The 22,723-nt window shown below is 37.2% G+C and overlaps 1 protein-coding gene across 1 annotated transcript; it reads right to left on the bottom strand.

Moving 5' to 3' along the window:
- Positions 1–886: 886 nt before the first annotated feature.
- Positions 887–1,465, bottom strand: LOC147822090 (olfactory receptor 14C36-like). The gene has a single exon (XM_087197552.1). The coding sequence runs from the start codon at positions 1,463–1,465 to the stop codon at positions 887–889; it is 579 nt and encodes a 192-aa protein (XP_087053678.1).
- Positions 1,466–22,723: the final 21,258 nt, after the last annotated feature.

The following is a 22,723-nucleotide window of genomic DNA, read 5'->3' as shown; positions in this document are numbered from 1 at the left end:
TGTCTTGATTTTCATTAAATAAGGAAAGAGTTTTAGCAGATCCAGTGGGAGGGGATGGTGAGTATCTCAGTGTTCTTATACCTGAGTTTTTCCCCTGTCTAATCACTTTGTTACATTTCTATCTTGAGTGGAAGGATGAGTACAAAGAGCATGATGCAGACAGCTGGGTCTTCTCACAGAAATACTTGGTATGCTTCTGCAGGTTGGACAGATCCAGTACCTGAGGTTCTGTAAATAGCACAGGTGGCTGGTAAGGTGAAACATGTAACACACATCCTGCTTTATGGTGCCTGCCTTTCTTTTTTAAGCTCGACATTATCTCAAATATTTTCAAAATATTTTGTCATTAAAAACTAGACTTCTAGTTTTTTTTTAGAAAGCATGAAATATACAACAATCTCAGCATGAAAAATAAAACAAACTTTTGCACCTCAGCTTAAGAAAATATACAGAGTCAATGAAAATGAGAGAATCCACAGGTTTGACTCCAGTTTAAAATTCATACACCAAATATGAATTAAGCTACTTTCAACTGATAGATTTCTATTTATGTTTTAATCTAGAAAAGCTTTGACTTGGAACTCAGAGAATCAGTTAAACATTATTTGCAAAGCTGCATTAATATTCTTGTTTCATAGACAGTAGATGATGGGGTTCACAAATGGGGGCACCATGGTGTAGAACACAGCAGTCAGCACATTCTTGAATGATGTTTTCTTTGCAATGCTCCCTAAGATAGCCACTGTCTCAGAAAGGAGAACCAAAAAGAGAATGACCAGTTGTAGGGTACAGGTGGATATGGCTTTGTTATGGGCTTTCATTGAAGGGGTCTTAAACACAGTTGAAAATATATTAATATATGGCAAAAACATAAATACAAAACACACTAAGACAAGACAAATACTGCAATGATTATAAATTCAGAATACTGTACATCTTCTAATGATCTACTCAGAATTTGGGGTACATCACAGAAATATTGCTGGATCACATTGGTCTTGGTGAAGGGAAGCCTGAACAGAGCACCTGTGTGGCTTGCAGAGTAGACCAGACCAGAGGCCCAGGAGCCAACTGTGGCCTGGTAGCACAAACTTGGTGTGATGATGATCCGGTAGTGCAGAGGTTGGCAAATGGCCATGTAATGGTCATAGGACATGACCACCAGGAAGGCAATCTCTACCACAGCAAACAGAGTAAACAGAAATATCTGGGTGGCACACTCTGTCAGAGATATGGTTTTCCTGCCCACCATGGAATACACTACATATCTGGGAACAACAACTGAGATGCTGCCAAGGTCTATGAGGGCCACACTGCTTATAATATAGTACATGGGAAAGTGCAGATGTGTGCCTGTCACGATGACAATGACAGTCACAAGATTCCCTGTTAGTGCTCCCAGATAAATCACTATGAACAGCACACCTTGCAGAACCTGGAGCTCCCGGGAGCTTGCAACATCCATGAGGAGGAATTCTGTGAAGATTGTGAGGTTGACAATGTCTGCCCTCCTGCCTTGGTCTCTGCAGAGTCAGAGGTTACAGTGTGAAAATGATGCAGCAAGCAGAATATAGACAGCTCATTCAAAATATAATAAAATGTTGAGTTTGGCACCAGTGTATGGACTCTAATTGTGAAGTCAGTATAGAGCAAGTGGAGAAGTAGTGTTCTGAAATCCGATTAAAATACATAATTCCATTTTGATGATTTTCTCCAGACTTCTGATGTTTCAGTGGTTCTTACATTGAAACAATGTAGGATTTCAGCAATATAGTGATGAAAATGAAATCAAGCTGCACAAATTTTTCATTTATTGACTACATTTAAAATTCTTTCTAATCCTTTCTCGTCTTCTCAAGTGTTTTTTCTCATTTGCATAGTCTTTCCATGACTATCTCAGTGTTTCTTTGTGAGAGCTTCTATAGGAGCCTTGGGTTTGGGAAATTTCACATCTCCTACATATTCTGTAGCTGCCAGAGCTGTAGAATGACTGTGATGTGGTCCTTCTGTAGCTGATGCTCTCATCAGTTTTCCCTAACAGATCTAATGGGTGAAACTGAGCTTCCTTTGTCAAAGACTTTGATTTTAAGGACAACAGGCAGGCTATGCCACCACAGTCTCTCACTTCAGGAGATCCTCAGGACTTGTGTGTGAGCCCTTTCTTTCCCCTTTGCACCACTATCTATGCAAATGGGATTTCATTCAGGATGTAAAAATTCTATTTTCCTATTGGCAATGTATGGCCAGTTCCCTTCCTGTACTTTCTTGTCTACATAATTTTCATCTAAAAAAATTCACAAAAAAACATGAAACTGTTTGAAGTAGTTCTCCAAGCCACAATCTTATTTTAGGAATAGATTCTAATATTTGATGATGTTTCAACATTCTATCCAGACCTTACATCTACTTGCTTTTGTAGGTTTTGATAAAATATCCTTGTGCTAAAATAATTATTTTATTTTAATTTTTTTGCTTAAATTATTCTACTGAATAGTTTCTCTAGTATGATAAAATAATTATTTTAAATAGCTTTTACTTACTTTTGCTTGTTTTGAACCGTTTCAAATCATAAACAATCTGTTACAGATGATTTTTATACTAAAAATAGTTGTATTGAGGGTTTAGTTTTTATTATTTTATTTTCTTTGGTAAAAAAATCCAGAATTGAGGCATTACAATATTGAAAATATTACCATCAGCAGTTTTGTTAACACTTTAAACAGAATTAATTCACTTTACAAAAGCATTCACATTTTTCTGCCCTTTATATGCATAATAGTAATGATTTGCTTACAGTGATATTCTGTCTTTGCATGGTTTTACCTAAGTATTTTCCATGAACTGCTTTCCCTCCTCATCCTCTGAATTACCAGCAGTTTCTTCTCTTACCCTCATTACTCTACATGAAGAGAAAATCCTCTGGCACAGGATGTTACTATGGAAAGCAGTGCTAATTGACTAAGTTGCAAAAATTCTCAATAAGATATTGGCAATCAGAATACAGAGGGTCATCAAGAAGATCATACACCATGACCACTAATTTCCACAGTGGTTGCATTAGTTATATTTGCTGATGATATGATATGATACTCTATGATACTCTACTAGGGTTAGAGGTCCCATTTGACCCAGGTATTACCCTGCTGAGTATCTTCCCAAAAGAATTAAAAGGATCATACCACAGCGATATGTGTGCAACCATGTTCATAGTGGCACAGATTGTAATTGCTAATACTTGGAAACAGCCCAGTTCCACATCAACTGAAGACTGTAAATAAATTTTTTAATAAAAATGTTTAATAATTTTTTTATACTCATCCATAAAGAATGAGAAATGAGAGGCATTTATACCTCAATGGATACACATTTAGGTGATAGTCTTCATTGAAATAAATAGTACACATGTGTAAATACCAAATAGTTTCTCTGGTGTGAGTAACTGAAAGTGTAAACAAGGATCAAAATAGAAATGTAAAATAATAGAAAATGTAAAATAAGAACAAAAGGTGCAAAAGTGGGAGGAAGGTGTAGGGGAAAGGAAAGAAGGGAGTAGAATTAACATGAGAAAATGAAAAAATGCCAACAAAGTCTTTGTAAATAGAGAGGGTTGGAAATGTTGAATAGAGCACTGGGGAATGGGGAAAAATAAGAATCAAGATATATTATGTAAAGTTACAAATCTCCAATGATGAATGTCATTATATTTTGTACCTGAAATCTACAAATATAATTAATAATAAAATTTTAATATACAAATTCTGGTCAAAATATATGGTGAATCTCTAATTTTAAAAATACAGTAAAATTACATTGTCCTTCATTCTCATCAAAACACTCGAACTGGATTCCAACACACTCATCTCTTCATACCTGCCTCTTTCTGAAGCACTTTTAGAAGTCTCCTTTCCTGAGTGTCTTAGTAGTAATGTCACATCTATCTTGATGACTTGAATCTATTCATTGCACTTCCCTTTCATGGTCATTTTGATTTGGGGCTAGAGCTGGAAGTCACACAGGACCATGTGAGTGATCATGTGGGTGAGGATGCATCTTCACATTTCTATGAGCCTGCCTTTCCATTGGATGGCTTCCCTGAGTAGCATTCACTGTGCCTTTGATCACATCCATAGACAAACAAAAAGGATATGCAGATCTGCTTCAGAAAGTGGAAAGAACAAGGTGATTGTGTTCAAAGTGAGGGGTGTATTATGAGGAGATTAATCCCTGTAATAATTTTAAGATTAAGTACTTATATATTTTGATCATTTCTTATAATTTTAAAAATCATGGAATATTTAGTATGAGTTTAATGAGTAAATTAGTCATGAAGAAGGGCAGTGGAAACTTCACCAGAAAAAACAACTTGCAATTATTATATATAGAAATGATATCTAATTTATTCACTATTCCTATTATAAATAGTATTTAGGGTTATTAGTTTCACTTACTGAAGTTCTCATGACTTTTCTTGATAAAACAAAGGCTTACAAATAGGTCTGGTGAAATTTCTTTCAATGTCTTTTCTCCTAAACTTGAAATGCATCAAACACATGGAAACCATTACATGGGCCTGAAGTAACAGTTGGTAATAGAGGATTACTAACCAACAGAAATATAGGCAGGAAATATTGAAGGGTTTCTTCAGAGTATGGCAAAATTTTTTTCTTTAGGTGGTTTGTAGTTCATTGAAATAAAAAAAATTATGTAATTATTAAATGAATAATTAAACCATTGTGGGAATCAATCTATTAAAAAACTGTGGCTTTGGGAATGTGAATTATTGTAGAGCCTACAGTAAAAGAATTTATCTATGATATAAGATATCAATAGCTCATTGATATTGGTAATTTACAGCAAATGCTGTAGATCATGGTGTCATGCAGAGGTTGGTGACTACTGTTCTTGTGCTCTGTGTATAAAAATTTATTGGCCATATTATATCACAATGTCATGAAACTTTTAGAATCAGTTATATTTTAACTAAAGAAGTTGCAATAAAAAATGAATTAAAATTTTGAATTTACTTATTGGCAGTGAACTCCACTAACAGGATTGACTTGGAGCATTTTCATTGTCCATTATTTGTTATTTGAAATATAAAATAATAATAATATATGTTTTTCCAGAATTGAAAGATCCTTGAATAAATTATTATAAAATATTTTAAAAAATCAATCTTGAAATGAATGAGCATTACTTTTTATAAAATAAAGAGCAATGGTAGCATAGAATCTCCTGATTTTACCTAAAATATAAAATTTCAGCACTGCAGAAACCATTGTATGTATTTTGTTAAATTATTTTCTAAACATAATTACTGGAAGTGATGTTTTGCTTAGGGAAGTCTCCTTATTGTCCACAATTCACAAGGCAAATAATTTGATAAAATATATTCTTATTTATATAAACTATGATCAGTTAATAAAGAGAAATGGTTCATGTAAATAAATTTCATGTCAATGATTTTATCTCTAATAGGGAATAGGGGAATGGGAAGTTAGTTTTTAACTGAATCAAGAATGATCAGTTGAAATGATAAAGTTTAGGAATAAAGGGAATGTAAGCATGTCTCTCATAAAAATGCCAAAATTTTCTAAAATGAGTATTTTGATATAATTTCTCATACCCTAGGATAAGATTCCTTAATGTGAATGATGTGATACATCAGGCTTTCCATGATATGGTATTGTTTGGATTGTCTAAAATTTACTTTTGCATGAATAGGAATAGGAAAAGTAAAGTATGATTTAGAAGGAGCTATGCACTTTGTGTTTCATAATTCCTATGTCCTCTGCCATACTAGTACTTTCACTCTCTCTGTGTCTCCTGGGTCCAATCAGTCTACAGTTTTCTTTATGCATTGTTCATGAGTAATAATTTTATTTCTAATACAATCCTAATGAGAACGGAGAACAAAATTTGAGAGAAATTGTAAAAGACCTTGAGAAATCAATCAAAGCACCTGATAGATGATGCAAAGAAGAATAACTTAATACTGATTGGAGTCAATCAAGTAACAGGAGAGTGTGCAAATGACATAAAAAAACTGTTCACAGAAGTGATGGCAGTAAACATCCCAAGCAGGGGAAAAGAATTTGATGTAGACATAAGTGAGGCATATAGGACTCCAACTAGCCCTGATCAAAAAAATTCTAAACATAGGTATATAACTGTTATGGTTCCAGAAACCCAACAGAACAAATTTCTACAAGCCATTAGAGAAAAGAAACAAATCACTTACAAAGGAAAGACCATCAGAATCACAACAGACTTCTCAATGCAAATCCTCAAGGCAAGAAGAGCTCTGGGTGATGTATTCAAATCCTAAAGGAAAACAGCCTCCAACCCAGATTGATGTAACCTGCAATATTATCTTTCAAAATTGATGAAGAAATAAGATGCTTTCATGACATAAAGCACCTTAGGAACTTCATGAATATAAATCACACTCCAAAATATTTTAGACAATATCCTAGGAAAAGACAATGAGGATCACAACCAAAGGAGACAGAGCAGAATGAATCCATCAGGCACAACAAAAATTAAATGCAAAGGGGGAGAATCCAACAAAAAGAAAAAGTCATGACAATGATAAATCAATATGTATCAGTTATAACTATCAATGTTAATTGTCTTAATTCATCAATCAAAAGAAATAGACTGGCAGAAAAGGTCAAGAAGCAAGATCCAACAATATGCTGCATGCAAAAAAACACACTTAATTCAAAATGAAACACATAGACTTACAGATAAAGGGTGGAAAAAAATTGTCCATGCAACAGGAACCCCCCAAAAAGCAGGAGTAGCTATCCTCTTTGTAGATCAATGGGATTTCAAATCAACACTCATTAAGAGAGACAAAGGAACCTACATCATTGTAAAGAGAAGAATCCAAGAGGAAGAGATGACAATCATAAATATCTATGCACCAAACACTAGGGCACTCAACTATATAAAACTAATACTAACAGACATGAAAAGTCATATATGCACTAATACAATAATAGCAGGGGGACCTCAACACCCCACTGTCACAAATAGATAGATCAACTAGACAAAAATAAGTAATGACATAGTAGAACTCAGTCAAACTCTTGCAAAAATGAACTTATCAGATGTTTGCAAAGTGTTCCACACTAAAAAATCAGAATACACATTCTTTTCACCTGCACATGTGTTGCTCTCCAAAATAGACCACATACTCATTCATAGAAGATCTTTAAGTAATTGCAAAAGAATTAACATCATCCCCTGTAGATTATCAGACCATAGTGCAATGAAATTGGAGATCAATAGCCAAAGAAATGGCAAAAATTTTATAAACACATGGAAATTGAATAATGCACTTCTGAGTAACCAATGCAGCACAGAGGAAATTAAAGAAGAAAGCAGACAGTTTCTTCAATTAAATGAGAGGGACAACACAACATATCAGAAGCTATGAGACTGGTTGGAGTCAATCAAGTAATGCAAGAGAGTGCAGATGACATAAAAAACTGTTCACAGAAGGGAGGGCAGTAAACATCCCAAGCAGGGGAAAATAATTTGACATAGAGTTAAGTGAAAGCAGTCTTATGAAGAAAGCAGTCTTAGGAGGAAAATTCTTGGCAGTTATACTCAGGAAAACAGAGTGAGCCCAATTAAACAATCTGATGTTGAACCCCAAGCTTATAGAAAAAGAAGTGCAGGACAAACCCAAAGCTTGTAAAAGGGAGGAAATTATAAAGATCATAGCAGAAATCAATGCAATGGGGAATAAGAAAACAATGCAAAAATTAATGAAGCAAAGAGTTCGTTGTTTGAATGAATAAACAAAATTGACAAACCCTTAACCCACCTTATATGAAAAAGGAAACAAAAGGCCCAAATCCATGCAATTAGGAATGAAATGGGTAAAATTACATTGGACCCAGCAGAAATCCAGAGCATCTTCAATACTTACTTCCAGAACCTATGCATCAATAAGATGGAAAACACAGAAGAAATAAACAGGTTCCTAGATACATATGAATTACCAAAGTTGAACAAAGAAGACCTAAAAATTCTAAACAACCCAATATCAATCAATGAAATTTAAAGCATAATTAAAAATTTACCAAGAAAAGCCCAGGTCCTGATGGCCTCACTGCTGAATTCTAACATAGATTTAGAGAGGAACTACTGCCACTACTCTTTAAACTCTTCAATGATATTGAAAGAGAAGAAATACTCCTGAATTCATTCCTGGAAGCAAGCATCACCTTGATCCCCAAAGCAGAGAAAAACCCAACCGAAAAGGAGAACTATAGGTCAATCTCACTAATGAACATAGATGCAAAAATCCTTAATAAGATACTGGCAAATAGAATGCAGAAGATCTTCAAGATCATACACCCTGACCAAGTGGGATTCATCCCAGGGATGCAGGGATGGTTTGACATATGCAAATCAATAAATGTAATACATTATATCAATAGAGCCAAGGACAGAAACCATATGATCATCTCAATTGATGCAGAGAAAAAGCATTCCACAAAATCCAACATGCATTTATGAGAAAAACCCTTCAAAAATTGTAATAGATGGTCTCTTCCTCACTCTGATAAAAGCTTTCTATGAAAACCCAAGAGCCAATATCATACTAAATGGTCAAAACCTGAAGCAATTCACAATAAATCAGGAACAAAACAATGATATCCACTATTGCCATTTCTTAACAAGAGAGTTTTGGAAACAGCCAAATCAGTTAGACAAGAGAAAGAAATAAAAGGAATAAAGATAAGAAATGAAGAAGTCAAATTGTCATTATTTGCAGATGACATGATACTGTATATAGAAGACCCCAAGAATGGCACAAAAATTTTTCTAGACTTAATAACCAAATTGAGTAGAGTAGGTTGATACAAGGGCAACACACAAAAATCATTAGCTTTCCTCTACACAAACAACAGATGACTGAGAAAGAAATAGGAAAAACAATTTCTACACAATACCATTCAAAAAACTGAAACACCTAGGAATCAACCTAATAAAAGAAATCAAAGACCTCTTCACTGAAAACTATAGCATTCTGGAAAGAGCGACTGAAGATGATACCAGAAAATGGAAAGACATCTCCTGCTCCTTGGTATGAAGGATCCACATTGTGAAAATGGGCATACTTCCAAAACTGTTACATAGATTCGATGCAATCCCAATAGAGATCCCAGAAGCATACTTCACAGACCTTGAGAAAACAATCCAAAAATTCATTTGGAACAAGAAGAGACCTAGAATAGCAAAAGCAATTCTAGGCAACAGAGACATGGCAGGGGGTGCCATATCCCCCAACTTGAAACTATACTACATAGCTACTGTGATAAAAACAGCACTGTCCTGGCAAAGAAATAGAGCAGAGGACCAGTGTAACAGATTAGAATATGCAGAAACAACTCCAGACACACTCAGCCATCTCATCTTCAACAAAGGAGCCAAACACCCTCACTGGAGGAAAAATACCCTCTTTAATAAATGGTACTGGAAAATTGGGTTTCAACTTGCCAAAGATTAAAACTACACCTATATCTCTTACCACACACTAAACTAAAATAGAAATGGATTAAAAATCTAAATGTTAAAATAGAAATGCTAAACCAGCTGGAAAAGAGTTTAGTTACAAGTCTTGAAGACATTGATGTAGAGAAAGATTTTATGAACAAAACTTCAGTTGCCTGTGAACTAGCACAGTCAAAAAATGGGATATCTTCTTATTGAAAAGCTTCTTCACAGCAAGAGTCACCACCAGCAGTGTGAAGATATAACCCACAATGCGGGAAAATATTTTCACCTGCTATTCCTCAGGCAAAGGTCTACTATTTAGAATCTATAAAGAACTTTAAAAAAATTGGACCTCCCAAATTTAAAGACCCAATCCAAAAATGGGTATCTGAAATGAACAGACATTTCTCAGACAAAGAAGTATAAATGGCAAAGAAACATATGAAAAAATGTTCAACATCACTGGTCATTCTAGACATGCAAATGAAAACAATGCTGAGATTCCACCTCACTCCAGAAAGAATGGCTGCTATCATGAAATCAACCAATAACAAATGCTGTTGGGGCTGTGGGGAAAGAGGAACCCAGGTCCACTTTTGGTAGGAGTATAGACTGGTGCAAGCACTGTGGAAATCAGTATGGTGATACCTCAAAGGCCTAGGACTGGATGTCCCATTTAACACAGCTATTCCCCATGCAGGGTATCTTCTCTGAAGAATTAAAAGAATGATACCACAGTGATATATACGCACCCATGTTCATAGCAGCACAATTTATAATAGTTAAAACATGGAAGGAGCCCAATAGCCCATCAACTGGTGACTGCACAAGGAAGATGTGGGGTTATTTATAAAATGGCATACTACTCAGCCATCAAAAATGAGAAATTAGTGACATTTATTTCTAAATAGATGCACATTGAGGCGATGCTCTTAAGTGAAATAAATGGGAAACACGTATAAATACCAAATAGTATCTCTAGTATGAGAAACTGAAAGTGTATATAAGGACTAAAAGGTACAATAGATAATGTGAAATAGGAATAAAATAGGCAAAGGGGAAGGTGAAGTGGGAGTGGTAGGGGAAAGGAAAGAAGGGAATGGAATTAATATGAGAAAATGGAAAAATGAAAACAAAGTCTTTGTAAATAGAGATCAATGGAGGTTTTGAAGAGAGGGCATGGGAAGTGGGAAAAATAAGAACTAAGTGAGATTATGTAAAGATGCAAATTTCCAATGATGAATGTCATTATATTGTATACCCGAAATGTACTAATAAAATAAAAATTTAAAAAACCAAAATAAGCACAAGTAAACAAATTAAATATTAAACAATAATTAAGAACAATGGGATTTTACCAAAAGATAAGAAAGCAAGCAGAAGGGAATGCTGAGTAGAAAGTTGGCACTTCATTAAATATGATAATCTATTCTGAGGAGAAGCTTGCAAGTATGAAAAATACTTCAATGTTTCTCTCTCTCTCTCCCACTTTCTTCTTTTTGTACAGTGCACAGACAAGGCTATAAAACATGGAAACAGCCTTTACACTGCCAATATAAAAAAGAGTTTTTACTTCCTACATAACATAGCATCTTCCATAGATGATTGTGTAAAGGGAGAAATAAAAAGCTCACACACAGGGCTGGAAGAGTATCTGAAGTGAGAGAGTGGTGCAGCATGACTATCCAGGTGTCATTTGAATCAAAATGATCATCAAACATGACCAGGTTCATGTATTAGATATGTTAGGGGAAAACTGATGAGAGCATCATGTATAAGACAGGCTGCATCAGTCATGCTCCAGCCCGGGACCTAGAGAATGGGGAGCAGATGTGGGATTTTGAATACCTGGGGTTGTTACAGAAGCTCACATGGAGTAGTTGAGGGATAGCCCCCAACACTGAAGCTAATGGGGAAAACACTTGAGGTGTCCATTAGGACTATAAAACACTTAAATAGTTCAAATATGTAAAAGATTGCTGGGACTTGGATGCACTTTAATTACTTTATTGATTACTTCTCCCATTTGATGATTATACAATATAATAGAATATGTATCCACAGTTTGGGAAAGGAAAATGAAATGGGAAATGTGCATTCTCTGCATGTCAAGATAACTATGTCCATTTACTCTATCCTAAGTTCCTGATTAGAAGCCATACTGTAGTTCTCATGAGTGGTCTACACTCTACTGGTAACATCAACGTATCACTTTAACTTGTGATTCTATAGAGACCATGGCAGGTAAGCAGGCATGGATAACCTCATCATGTTCACAGAATTCCTCCTCCTTAGTATTGCAAGCTCCCAGGAGCTCCAGGTTCTGCAAGGCTTCCTGTTCTTAGGGATTTATCTGGAAACACTAACAGGGAATCTAGTGACTGTCATTGTCATTGTGATAGACACACATCTGCACTCTCCCATGTACTTTTTTATAAGCAACGTGGCCCTGCTAGACCTCAGCAACCTCTCAGTTATTTTTCTTTAAAATCTCAGTTATTGTTCTCAAGGCCATAGTGAATTCTATGACAGGCAATAAGATGATATCCTTGAAAGAGTGTGCTTCACAAATTTTCCTGAATATCTTTTTGGATCAGTGGAGATTTCCCTCCATGTGGTCACGTCCTATGACCACGCTATGAACATTTGCCACCATCGGCACTATGGCTCATTATCACCCCGAGTCTGTGCTTCCAGGCCACATCTGGCTGCTGGGCCTCTGGTTTGATCTACTCTGGTAGCCACACATCTGCTCTGTTCAGGCTTCCCTTTACCAAGACCAAAGTGATCCAGCAATATTGTTGATATTCCTCAAATTTTGAGGATATCATCCTCAGATGTCCAGTTTTCTGAATTTGATTGTTATAAGTGTTTGCCTTGTCTTATTATGTTTATTGTATTGATGTTCATGTCATATGTTACTATATTTTCAACTGTGCTTAAGATGCATTCTGTGAAAGCCCTTAACAAAGCCATATCCACCTGTACTCTGAAGCTGGCCATTGTTTTTTTGGATCTTATTTCTGAGTCAGTGACTGTTGTAGGGCCCACTGCAAAGAAACCATCCCTTAGGAGTTTGCTGACTGCCATGTTCTACACCATGGTGCCCCCATTCATGAACCCCATCATCTACTGTTTATCCAACAGGGATATCCATGCTGCTCTGAGAAGAATGTTCAGTAAATAATCTGAGTTCCCACACAGGGGTTTTCTCAATTAAAATATGACTATAAATCTATCAGTTGAAAGTAGCTTAATTCATATTTGATGTATGTTTTTAAGCCTGGAGTCTAGCCTGTGAATTATCTCGTTTCATTTGTCTCTGTATTTTGTATGCATTTGTTATGTTGAAGTAGAAATCATTGCTTTATTTTCATGCTTAGTTTGTTGTATATTTCATGGTTTCTGAAATGCTATAATTCTGGTATATGCTAAAAAGATGTTTGAAAATATTTAGGATAACTTTTAGCTAATAACAAAGGAATTTTAAGGAGCAGGGTATGCAGCATGAGTCCCAGATGTTTGTGTTATTGTGAGAAAAGAACCTCTGGTGCTGGATCTGACCAACCTGGAGAAGCACACTGAGTGGTCCTGTGAGAAGACCCTGGTGTCTGCACTGTGCTCTTTGCACTCGCTCTTCCACTTAGGCTGGGATAAGTGACAGCATGTTTAGACAGGGGGACAACTCAGGCCTGAGGGCACAATGGGATGATCAGCACTGAGATCCTTTCCACCACCTTCTGCTTTATCATCTAAAATGCTTTTGATGCATTCCATGAAAACTAGGGCACAAAATAATTGACCTTCAAAAAATTGTAGTTTGCGAGTGTTTGGTTTCTCCCTGTGTTCTAGATGAAAAGATGCAGCCATGCTAATTCACTCAAACAACTAGATAAGGAAGGCAATGAGTTGAATCACAGTGTGGAGATGGAATGATGACTGCTATTGGGATTTGCTTGGATAGCAGCAGGTGATTTTTTTTACTGAGTGGAACACTTTTCTCATCAAATAGATTCACTCAAAATGGAAAATGTTTTATTTTTCTCACTCTTAAGAGCCAAACCTGCCTTCTGGTGACTATAGAAAATATTAGCAATTTTCTATTTCAGAACTGAATTCAAACTTCCCTCCTTTTTCATCTAGAAGCACCATCTGGGAAAACCTCAGTATTGAGGCTCTGGTGACCATTTAGGCCTAGTCCAGCACTGGAACCACAGGAACATCAGGCTCCCTGTGTCTCCATATTTATTGATTCTCACAGATGCAAGTGTTGTTTGGCCTGATGGACTTCCTGTCATCCAGAGTTCACTCCCTTGTGAAGGTCTGCACATGGCTCACCCTCCTCTGATGCCTGAGATACCTCAAATTTCATTATTTTATCCCTGAGTAGGCTACATCTGTTCTCCACTTTTCTCTAGGTATAGGTGACATTGAGAATTCTGTGAGTGTAAGGTGCAACTCTTGATTCGATTTCTGCATTTGTTGTGAAATATTTGCCCCAACCAAGCTAACCAACATATCCACATTTCTTTTCAAAATATGTCTGTACCTCGGTCATTTTCATAGAAGTTTTTGAAGGGAAAAATCATTTTCAAATTTATATGTAAGTAGCACTCATACCAAGGTAGGGAGTTAACAGTTCTGAATCTCTGAATAATTATATGAATTTATTTTGCCCAATTACTTTATTTCCATCTAAATTTATATGTAGACTTTCTGTCCAGATATTAAAAATATTTGAATGAACAACTAGATTCATTTCTAATTTTCAGTGTTAACTTCTAGAATTGTGTCACTCTAGTTCTTATTTGTGTTGACTTTCTACTTAAAACTTATTTTTTATTAAGGAATTTAAGAAATTCCATTTTAAATTTGTGTTTGTGTAGTTTCAGATAATGTACTATTATGCCTTAAAATTTTTCACTAATTTTTAAATTTCTAATCTTTTAATTTTTAAATTAATTTTCTAATTTTGTGATTTTTAAAATTTTTCTAATTAGAAAATTTTTTTAGTTTTTGTAAATTTATTTGATTATTTTTCATTGACAAACAACAATTGTATATACTTACAGTATCGAGTGTAATTGTCTGATTTAAGTTTTACACTGTGGAACATTTAATTCAGCCTAATTAAAAAATTTATCACCCATTATGTTTACCATTTTGGGATTTGAAAATCTGCTTATTTCAGGAATTGAAAACTATATAATGCATTATACTTATAATGCTCTTTCTGTGCAATAGATCACTAAACCTTGTTCTTTCTGTTTCACTGAAATTTTATGTAGTTTAGTCAATATTTTCCCATTTCAATTAAACCCTCTCTGCAAGGATATAGTAAAATTGATTTTACTCTGTAAATCTATGAATTCAAAAATATTAGATATCACATATACATGAGCTCATTGAGTGTCTACCTGTTCCGGGCTTCTGTCACATAGAAAAATGTCCACCAGGTACAGCCATTTTCATCCAAATCAAAAAACTTCTCCCACTTTTAAGACTGTATAATTTTCCACCCAGTGTATATGTTACATTGTCTTACTCATTATCTGTTGAGGGAACATTGTTTGCTTCCATATCTTAGCTATGTGAACAATGAATCCATAAAGAGAGCCCATATATTCCTTCAATAGATTGATTCCAGTCCTTAGATTCAGGGGAGGGGATTCCTCTAACATATGGTAACCCTGTAGTTAGTGTACTGAGTGACCTCCACGCTATTTCCCATGATGGGTGTGCTAATATACAAACCCACCAATGGGGCCCATAGTGACTCTACTCTACACCTTACCTACACTGTCACCTTTCATCTTTGTGACAATAGCCATCTTAACAGATTTCAGAAGATGTCTCCTTGCAGGATTAGTTTACATTTCCTGATGACTGGTAGTGATGAGATGTTTTCCATGTATCTATTTGCCACTTTATGTCTTCTTCCGAGAACTGTCTATGTAGGTGCTCTATCCTCTTGGACTGGATTATTTGTGTTCTTCATATTCAGTTGCTTTAGCTCCTTATACCTTTTCACATTAGTCACATCTCAGTATATGGAGTGCAAGTACTTCCTTCCATTCTGCAAGTTGTTCCTTTACTCTCTATTTTTTCTTTGTCATGAAGAAAACTATCTAGCTTAATGCACTCTAATGTAAAATTTTGCTAAATTGTGTTACTGTCTCAGATTAGCAGACACATCCAAGAAGTTTTTGCCCAGCTGAATGAGGGAAGTAATTCCTCTATGTTCTCTTCTAGAACTTAAACAGAACAAGGTCTTAGAGATCAAGTTTTTGAATGATTTTTGTATGTAATATCAGATAAGCATCCTGCTTCCTTCTTCTAGGTGTAAATATAAAGAGTTTCAATATCATTCTTTGTTCTGTGTTCATGGTCCTTTGTAATAGTTCAGTTGATTTTGAGTGAGGGTTTACTTCTGTCCCTCAGTCTCCCTTGAACTATGGGTCAATATGAGGCAGGAGATTACAGCATAGCAAATGGGCATTTGGCCATGACCTGTATAATGGCTCCTATCTAGAAGTCCTCCAAAAACCTCAGTCATAGGTGGAGCTTTCTGAGGTGGCTGGATCTAGAGTGTTTCATGCTGGGATTAAGCATGTGATGCTGGGATCAAGAGTGGGTGATTTCTAAATTAGTTTGGCATAGTTGATTGGTTCCACATAGCTCTGACAGTGGATTATGGGAAGGCACTCCTGGGAGTAAGTGTCCCCTGCCCTAAGGATGGAAAGGTGGGATAGAATATAAGGGACAGGGATAAGTCCACTGTGGTTGCTTGTAGCTTGATGCTTATCACTTGCTGGCTTCTGCTTTGCTGACCTCTGTGTTCACGAACTCTTTTCCTCTGTGATGCCTCTTTGCCATGCTACCATGCCTTGGAGCCAGCCAACTATGAACAGAAACCACTACAAACTGTCAGCTACAGTAAACATTTCTTCCTTTCACTTTGAGTGTCTGGGATTTTGTCCCAGAAATGTGAAAAGTAACTAAGACAACCTGTCAGTCAAGGAGACCTGTCACTGTGGCCAGGGCCTGTGTGCAGAAGAACTCCAAGCCCTGCATAGAACACCCATATCTGACTTCAGAACAGCAGTGTAAAAGACAATGGCCACTGGGCTCAGGAACACTCTCTTCTTTCTATTACTGTGGCCCACCCTGTGTGCAGGACACATTTTTTTTTCCATACTTCTTCAGAGCACATTTTTTCTCCCTTATTTTCTCCCTTCTTTTAAAATGTAAGAAATGAAAATCTCAGTGTTCTTTAGTTCTCCAATCCAATTGACTGAACAGGTCAACAATAGCCTGCAAGGGAACCCTAGGATTCAATAGTGAATATAACTGTATTTTATGCTACTTTCAGGCTATTTGTGTTACTGTAAATTTGTACTAGACTTTGAAGTCAGGTAGTACAATGAGTCCAGCCTTTTTACCTTTCCTCAGCATTGGTTTTGATACTTGAAATCTTTTATGGTTACACAGAAATTTATTTATTTTTATTTTTTGGTACCAGGGATCAAACTCGGGTCCTTATGCTGGCAAGGTAGGTGGCAAAACCACTGAGCTAAATCCCCAGGCCTCCATAGAAATTTAAAATTGTTTTTCATGGGAAATAATATTCACATTATGAAAAGAACTGCATTGAATCTGTAGATGGTTGGAAAGCATGGACATTTAAACAATTTTAACAATTCCAATTCTTACAATCCAGGAAGACAAGGGCCTTATTTATTTGTGTCACCTACAATTTCTTTCAGCAATATTTAATTTTCTCAGTATTCACATCTTTCTCATAGGTCATAAAAAAACTTTTACTCTTTAACCACCTTATTCCTTAAAATTATTAAAGACTCTCAGGGTAAGGAGTGATATGGGCAGATTTTCATTTTTCAAGATTACTGTGGCTGTGGAATGAAGAATATTTTGAAGGAGACAAGGATGGAAATGGCGAGGAGTGGCTGAGTTTACCATGATAATATTGATATGACAGTATCCTGTACCATGGCGTAGTTGCACAATTAGGGAGAAGTGGATGGATTGAAGGGATACTGAGATTACAAAATCCATCGGTCTTTAACTGGACTAAATGTGAAGCATAAAGAGGAAGAAGCTAAAGATTGAAGAGGTAATAAGCCATCAGATGGATTTAGAAAGAAATGGTAACTGAAACAAGAGAGCAGTGTGGGTAGAAGGATGTGTTAGAGAGGATGAGTGGAGGAATGAAGCAGGAGATTCCTTGAGGTTTCTGGAGCTGGAATATCTGATAATTTCAGGAAGGGTAGAAAAGGAGGGAGTGGGAAGGTTTGCTGCCTCATGGAAGGCAGTGTACACCTTGCCAAGGAATTTAAACTTGTCAAAGTTAAAGGATGAGACACAACAGAAAGATTTAGGGAAGGAACTTAGGAAGGGACCAGGATCACAAAGTGAATTCTCTGAACAACCTCATAGATTAGAGGAGAGGAACCCTGGACTGTGATGGAGACCAGGTGGTAAGTGAAGGTGAATGTCAGGTTAAAAACAGAGGAGTGACTTCAATGTAGATAGAAAACAGACATTGTACTACTCTGGGCATGTTATGCCTGATGTGGCCAGGAAGTGTGAAGTGTGTGTGTGTGGAAATCAGGGAAAGAAGTCAAGATTGAAATTGAAGATTCAAAAATTGAGTGAGGGGGGGCCAGAAATAAAGATAAGCTCAGCATGGGGCTGTGGGATCTGAAAAGCACCTCCAGCAGGACAGAGATGACCAACGTTCAGGAGTTGGCAGAGGAGGAGCTGAAAAGCAGGAGAAGAGGGAAACCTGGGCTTGGAGAATGTGCCAGGGAAAAAAACCAAGGAGCTTTTAGAATTTGTCAGGGTGCTAGGTGTTAGAGAGAAACTGGATAAATATTAAAATTTCACTATTGACTTAGGCAACTAACAGGTCATCAGAGAGGAATTTTTAAAGGGAGGAGAATTGGAAGTTCCCTGTGAATGCAGGCATCATCAGTGACAGCCCTGACCTTGCTTAGCTCCACTTGTGCAGAGCAATCAGGTCACCTTGGAGGTGTGGAAAACAGCACAGAAGGAGATTTGGATGTTCTGTGGGACCAGACATCATGACCCATCAGAGCCCTACAGGCCAAGATGGCAGACATGGTTTCTCCTCTTCTTACACACTGAACACACTGGTCTCTGTCAAGGGTACGGGTTCCAATTACATACTTAACTTTCACCTGCATGAATGTGCAAGTGTCTATCTAGCTACAGTAAGTAGATATAGATCAAGATAGATATGGAGAGAAAGAGAGGATTCACCTCATGCCAAGATCACAGGGAAATTTATAACATTAAATACATATATTAGAAAAGAAAAATGGAGCCACTGGTGTAGCCATATGGGCATATTGCCCCAGGCTGACTGAGGACCCAGTCTGTCCAGCTTGCCATGTGCACTCACAACCAGGACCCTGTGAGGAAACCCCAAGGAATGGCTACCAGTCACCAGCATAGCCCTGTGGGCACCTACAACAGCAGCCCCCAATCTGGGCTCTTGACTGTGAAGTTACTTGGTTCCACACTACAGAGGCACAGTGGTACATAAAGACAATTTTCCTGAGCTACAGAAGTGAACAACAGAGAGAGAAGGCTTCTCTCAGGCTCCCTGATGAAAATTGAAGCCCATGGAGAAAGTGAAGAGAATCTGCAATAAAGGCTCACCAGACCACAGTACTTGGTAAGTTGGAGGGATAATCACCTCCCATCAGAACCTGGACTATCTTCAGGGGAAAGGCAGCTGGAACCTGCAATAGAACCTTGCACAGTTCAACCCTGCATGAGGACAGGGAGCTCAACTTGTGACTTGCAGCAAGAAATTTGCCTGAATCTCATGGGTCTGTGACTGGGTTACTGAGACTCATTGACTTATAACTGCACACTGCTGCCCACATTGTCTATTGTGACAGCAGAGACATACCTTGAAGGAGGCCTTTCATTTTTATCTTTTATATGTTATTTTAAAAATTAGCACTATTTTTGCTATTATTTAATTTTTTTTCTTCTTTTTCTGATCTTTTAAAATTTTTCTTTTTCTCTTTTTTTTTCTTTTCTCTTTTCTTTCTCTCTCTCTCTCTCACTACCTTCGTGTCCCACTTTGCTCTTCATCTCCCTTTGTGTTCCTTTTCAGGCCCTAATTCATATTTCTTCTTTATTTTTCTTTTCTTTTTTTCCTTCTCTCACGTGTGTCCTCTGGCCTCACTGCTAACATTCCCCAATCCTTCTACCAACCTATCCCTTCCTCCCAAACTCCTTCTAACTCCCCAACACAAAGGGTAAAGCTGCTATATTGAAGAATTTATTCATTATAAATGTTTGTTGGGTTGGTCCTTGATTTTTATTTAATTCACACAGTTAAAGGTGATAGATAATTTCCACAAATCGTCATTTTCTAAGAGGTACTTGATGTTATTGTGTTTCTGATTTTACCACTTGGGCTAAGGTATTGTTATTGATCTAATCAGGTGTCACACCTGGTATAATGAAAATGAGACAACCTCAGAGCCCTTAGAGACTCAAAACCTAAAGACAAGATATATCTGGAAGAAACCTCTGGAAACAATCATTCCATAAGGGTTCTGAATACATCAATAAAGATACTTACAATAAGTGTATTCAAAGTATCAACCCAGGAAGTAAACCAAGGACAGTACCTAAAACAAAAATGAGACGACATTTAAGTAAGGCATAAACTCAGACTTCCACTGCATAAAAGGCAAGTTCTGGGGAAAATGAGGTGGAAAAATCTGATAACCACCTGGACACCCTGAACTGATAGCAAAGAATGTAACAAAACAGATGAATGAGGCTCTAGAAAAAGTCAAAACCAAAATAATCTCCCAGATAACTACAGAGATGGTGAGAAGAGTGAAAGACATGATTAGAGTCTCTAGAAGAGAAACAGATAAAAAATAGATAACCTCAGAAACATGCTGGAAGCCATGAATGCACCACATAAGAATGAAATGGAAACCATGATCGCTCAACATAAGAAAGAAATGGAGTCCATGAAACAGATTAAAACAGATATTCAGGAGATTAAAATCTCCATTGAAAGCATGCAGAGCAGATTAAGGGAATCTAAAGATAGAATATCAGATATAGAAGATAGGATTGTGGTTAAGGCCCATGAAACAGAGATTTCTTAAAAATAGTAAGGGACCACAAAAAATCAATCTAACAGCTGCTAGATGATGCAAAGAAGAATAACATATGACTTATAGGAGTCCACGAAAAACAGGAGAAAGTACAATTGACATTAAAAAAGTTCACAGAAGTAATATTAGAAAACTTCCCAGACAGTGGTGGGGAATTGGACATACAGATAAGTGAGGCATATAAAACTCCAGCTAGCCATGATCAAAAAAACCAAAAAAACAAAAAAACAAAAAGCAAAAAACTACACCAAGACATGTAGTAGTCAAGATCCCAGAAACCCAACAGAACATAATCCTGCAAACAGGTAGAGAAAAGAAACAAATCACCTACAAAGGAAAGCCCATCAGAATCACAGCAGACTTCTCAACACAAACCCTCAAATCAAGGAGAGGCTGGAGTGAACTATTATAAGCCCTAAAAGAAAATAACTTCCAACATAGAATGGTGTATCCTGCAAATTTATCTTTTAAAATTGATGGGGAAATTAGATACTTTCATGACAAAGAACACCTGAGAAATTTCATGAACACTAAACCAGCACTCCAAACAATTCTAAGCAATATCCTAGAAAAAGAAAATGAAGGTCACAACTCCATGAGGCCCAACAGAGGGAAGCCAACAGGCAAGGTAAAAAACTAAAGGGAACGGGGTAAAAATAAGAAATAAAAGAGCCAACAACAGTAAAACATCATGACAAGAATGAGTCAAAATCTACCAATTATAACTATCAATGTTAATGTCCTCAATTCACCAATCAAAAGAAATACTGACAGAATGGTTTAAGATGCAAAATTCACCAGTATGCTCTATACAAGAAACTCATGCTACCGAGGTCCTGAGTCCCGCAGAAGAGGCCGAATCACTCTGCTGCAGACAGGCAGGTCTGCCCATGCCCTACCTAGGTCCTGAGTCAAGTGGAAGACATCAAATCACCCTGCTGCAGACAGGCAGCGACCTGATTCCACACTACAAAGACTCAGAGGACACCAGATCACCAGACCAAGGTACTGAGTCCTTCTGTTCCTGGCCAAGAGGTAGGGGCTTCTGAGAAGATGTCCCACTGCTCCCGGTCCAGAGCAAGGGGCTTCCCGGTCACCATCCCTCCCACCACTCCCAGCCCAGAGGAAAGGGCTTTTGGGCCACCTTATGTTCCTCTGCTCCTGGCACAGAGGAAGGGGTTTCCAGGCCACCAGCACTCCCACCACTCCCAGCCAAGAGGGAGGGGATTCTGAGCCACCATCCCACTGCTCCTGACCCAGAGGAAGGGGTTAACCAGCCACCATCCCTCTGGCTGCTCCCAGCCCACAGGAAGGGGCTTTTGGGTCACCATACTTACCGCTGCTCCTGGACCCTGTCCCACCTCACCCAGCTCAGAGGAGGTAATCCGTGCAGGCACAAACAGCCCCCGAACACAGTTGAAATGAGAAAACATGTAAATAACTCTCAAAACCAGACTTTCAGATCACCTACAGCAACCCCAAAGGGAAATGAGATGGAACACTTTGATACTCAAACACCTGGACCCAATGAACTGGCAAAAAAAGGGGACATGGAAAAAAAGAAATCAGAAATAATTTCTCACAAAATAGGAGAAATTGTGCCCCTAGTGCAAGACATGATTAATAAATCTAGAGAGGAGCTGAAGAACATGATGGAATCCCAACATAAGAAACAAATAGAATCCATAAAACAGATGCAAATACACTTCCAGGACATGAAAAACTCCACTGAAAGTCTACACAGCAGAAGGAGCAAATGTGAGGACAGAATTTCAGATATAGAAGATAAGATTGCAATTAGTGACCAGGAAAAGAAAAAATGCTTCAAAATTGTAAGGGAACATGAGAAATCAATCCAGCAGCTGCTAGATGATGCAAAAAAGAATAACATAAGACTGATTGGGCTCAATGAAGAAACAGGAGAGAGTAGAGATGACACAAAAAATCTCTTCACAGAAATAATGGCAGAAAACTTCTCAAGCAGGGGAAAAGAGCTTAACATACAGATA

This window comes from Heterocephalus glaber, unplaced genomic scaffold (assembly GCF_053883595.1).
Source record: "Heterocephalus glaber isolate CG9 unplaced genomic scaffold, H.glaber_assembly_v1.0 deba00001673, whole genome shotgun sequence".
Classification (NCBI taxonomy): domain Eukaryota; kingdom Metazoa; phylum Chordata; class Mammalia; order Rodentia; family Bathyergidae; genus Heterocephalus; species Heterocephalus glaber.
Note: the sequence above shows the minus strand (reverse complement) of the source record. Positions and strands in the feature narration are given on the sequence as shown.

Bases quoted from the DNA above. Each gene is read 5' to 3' on its own strand.
- LOC147822090 (XM_087197552.1), bottom strand. From the start codon at position 1,465: ATGGATGTTGCAAGCTCCCGGGAGCTCCAGGTTCTGCAAGGTGTGCTG.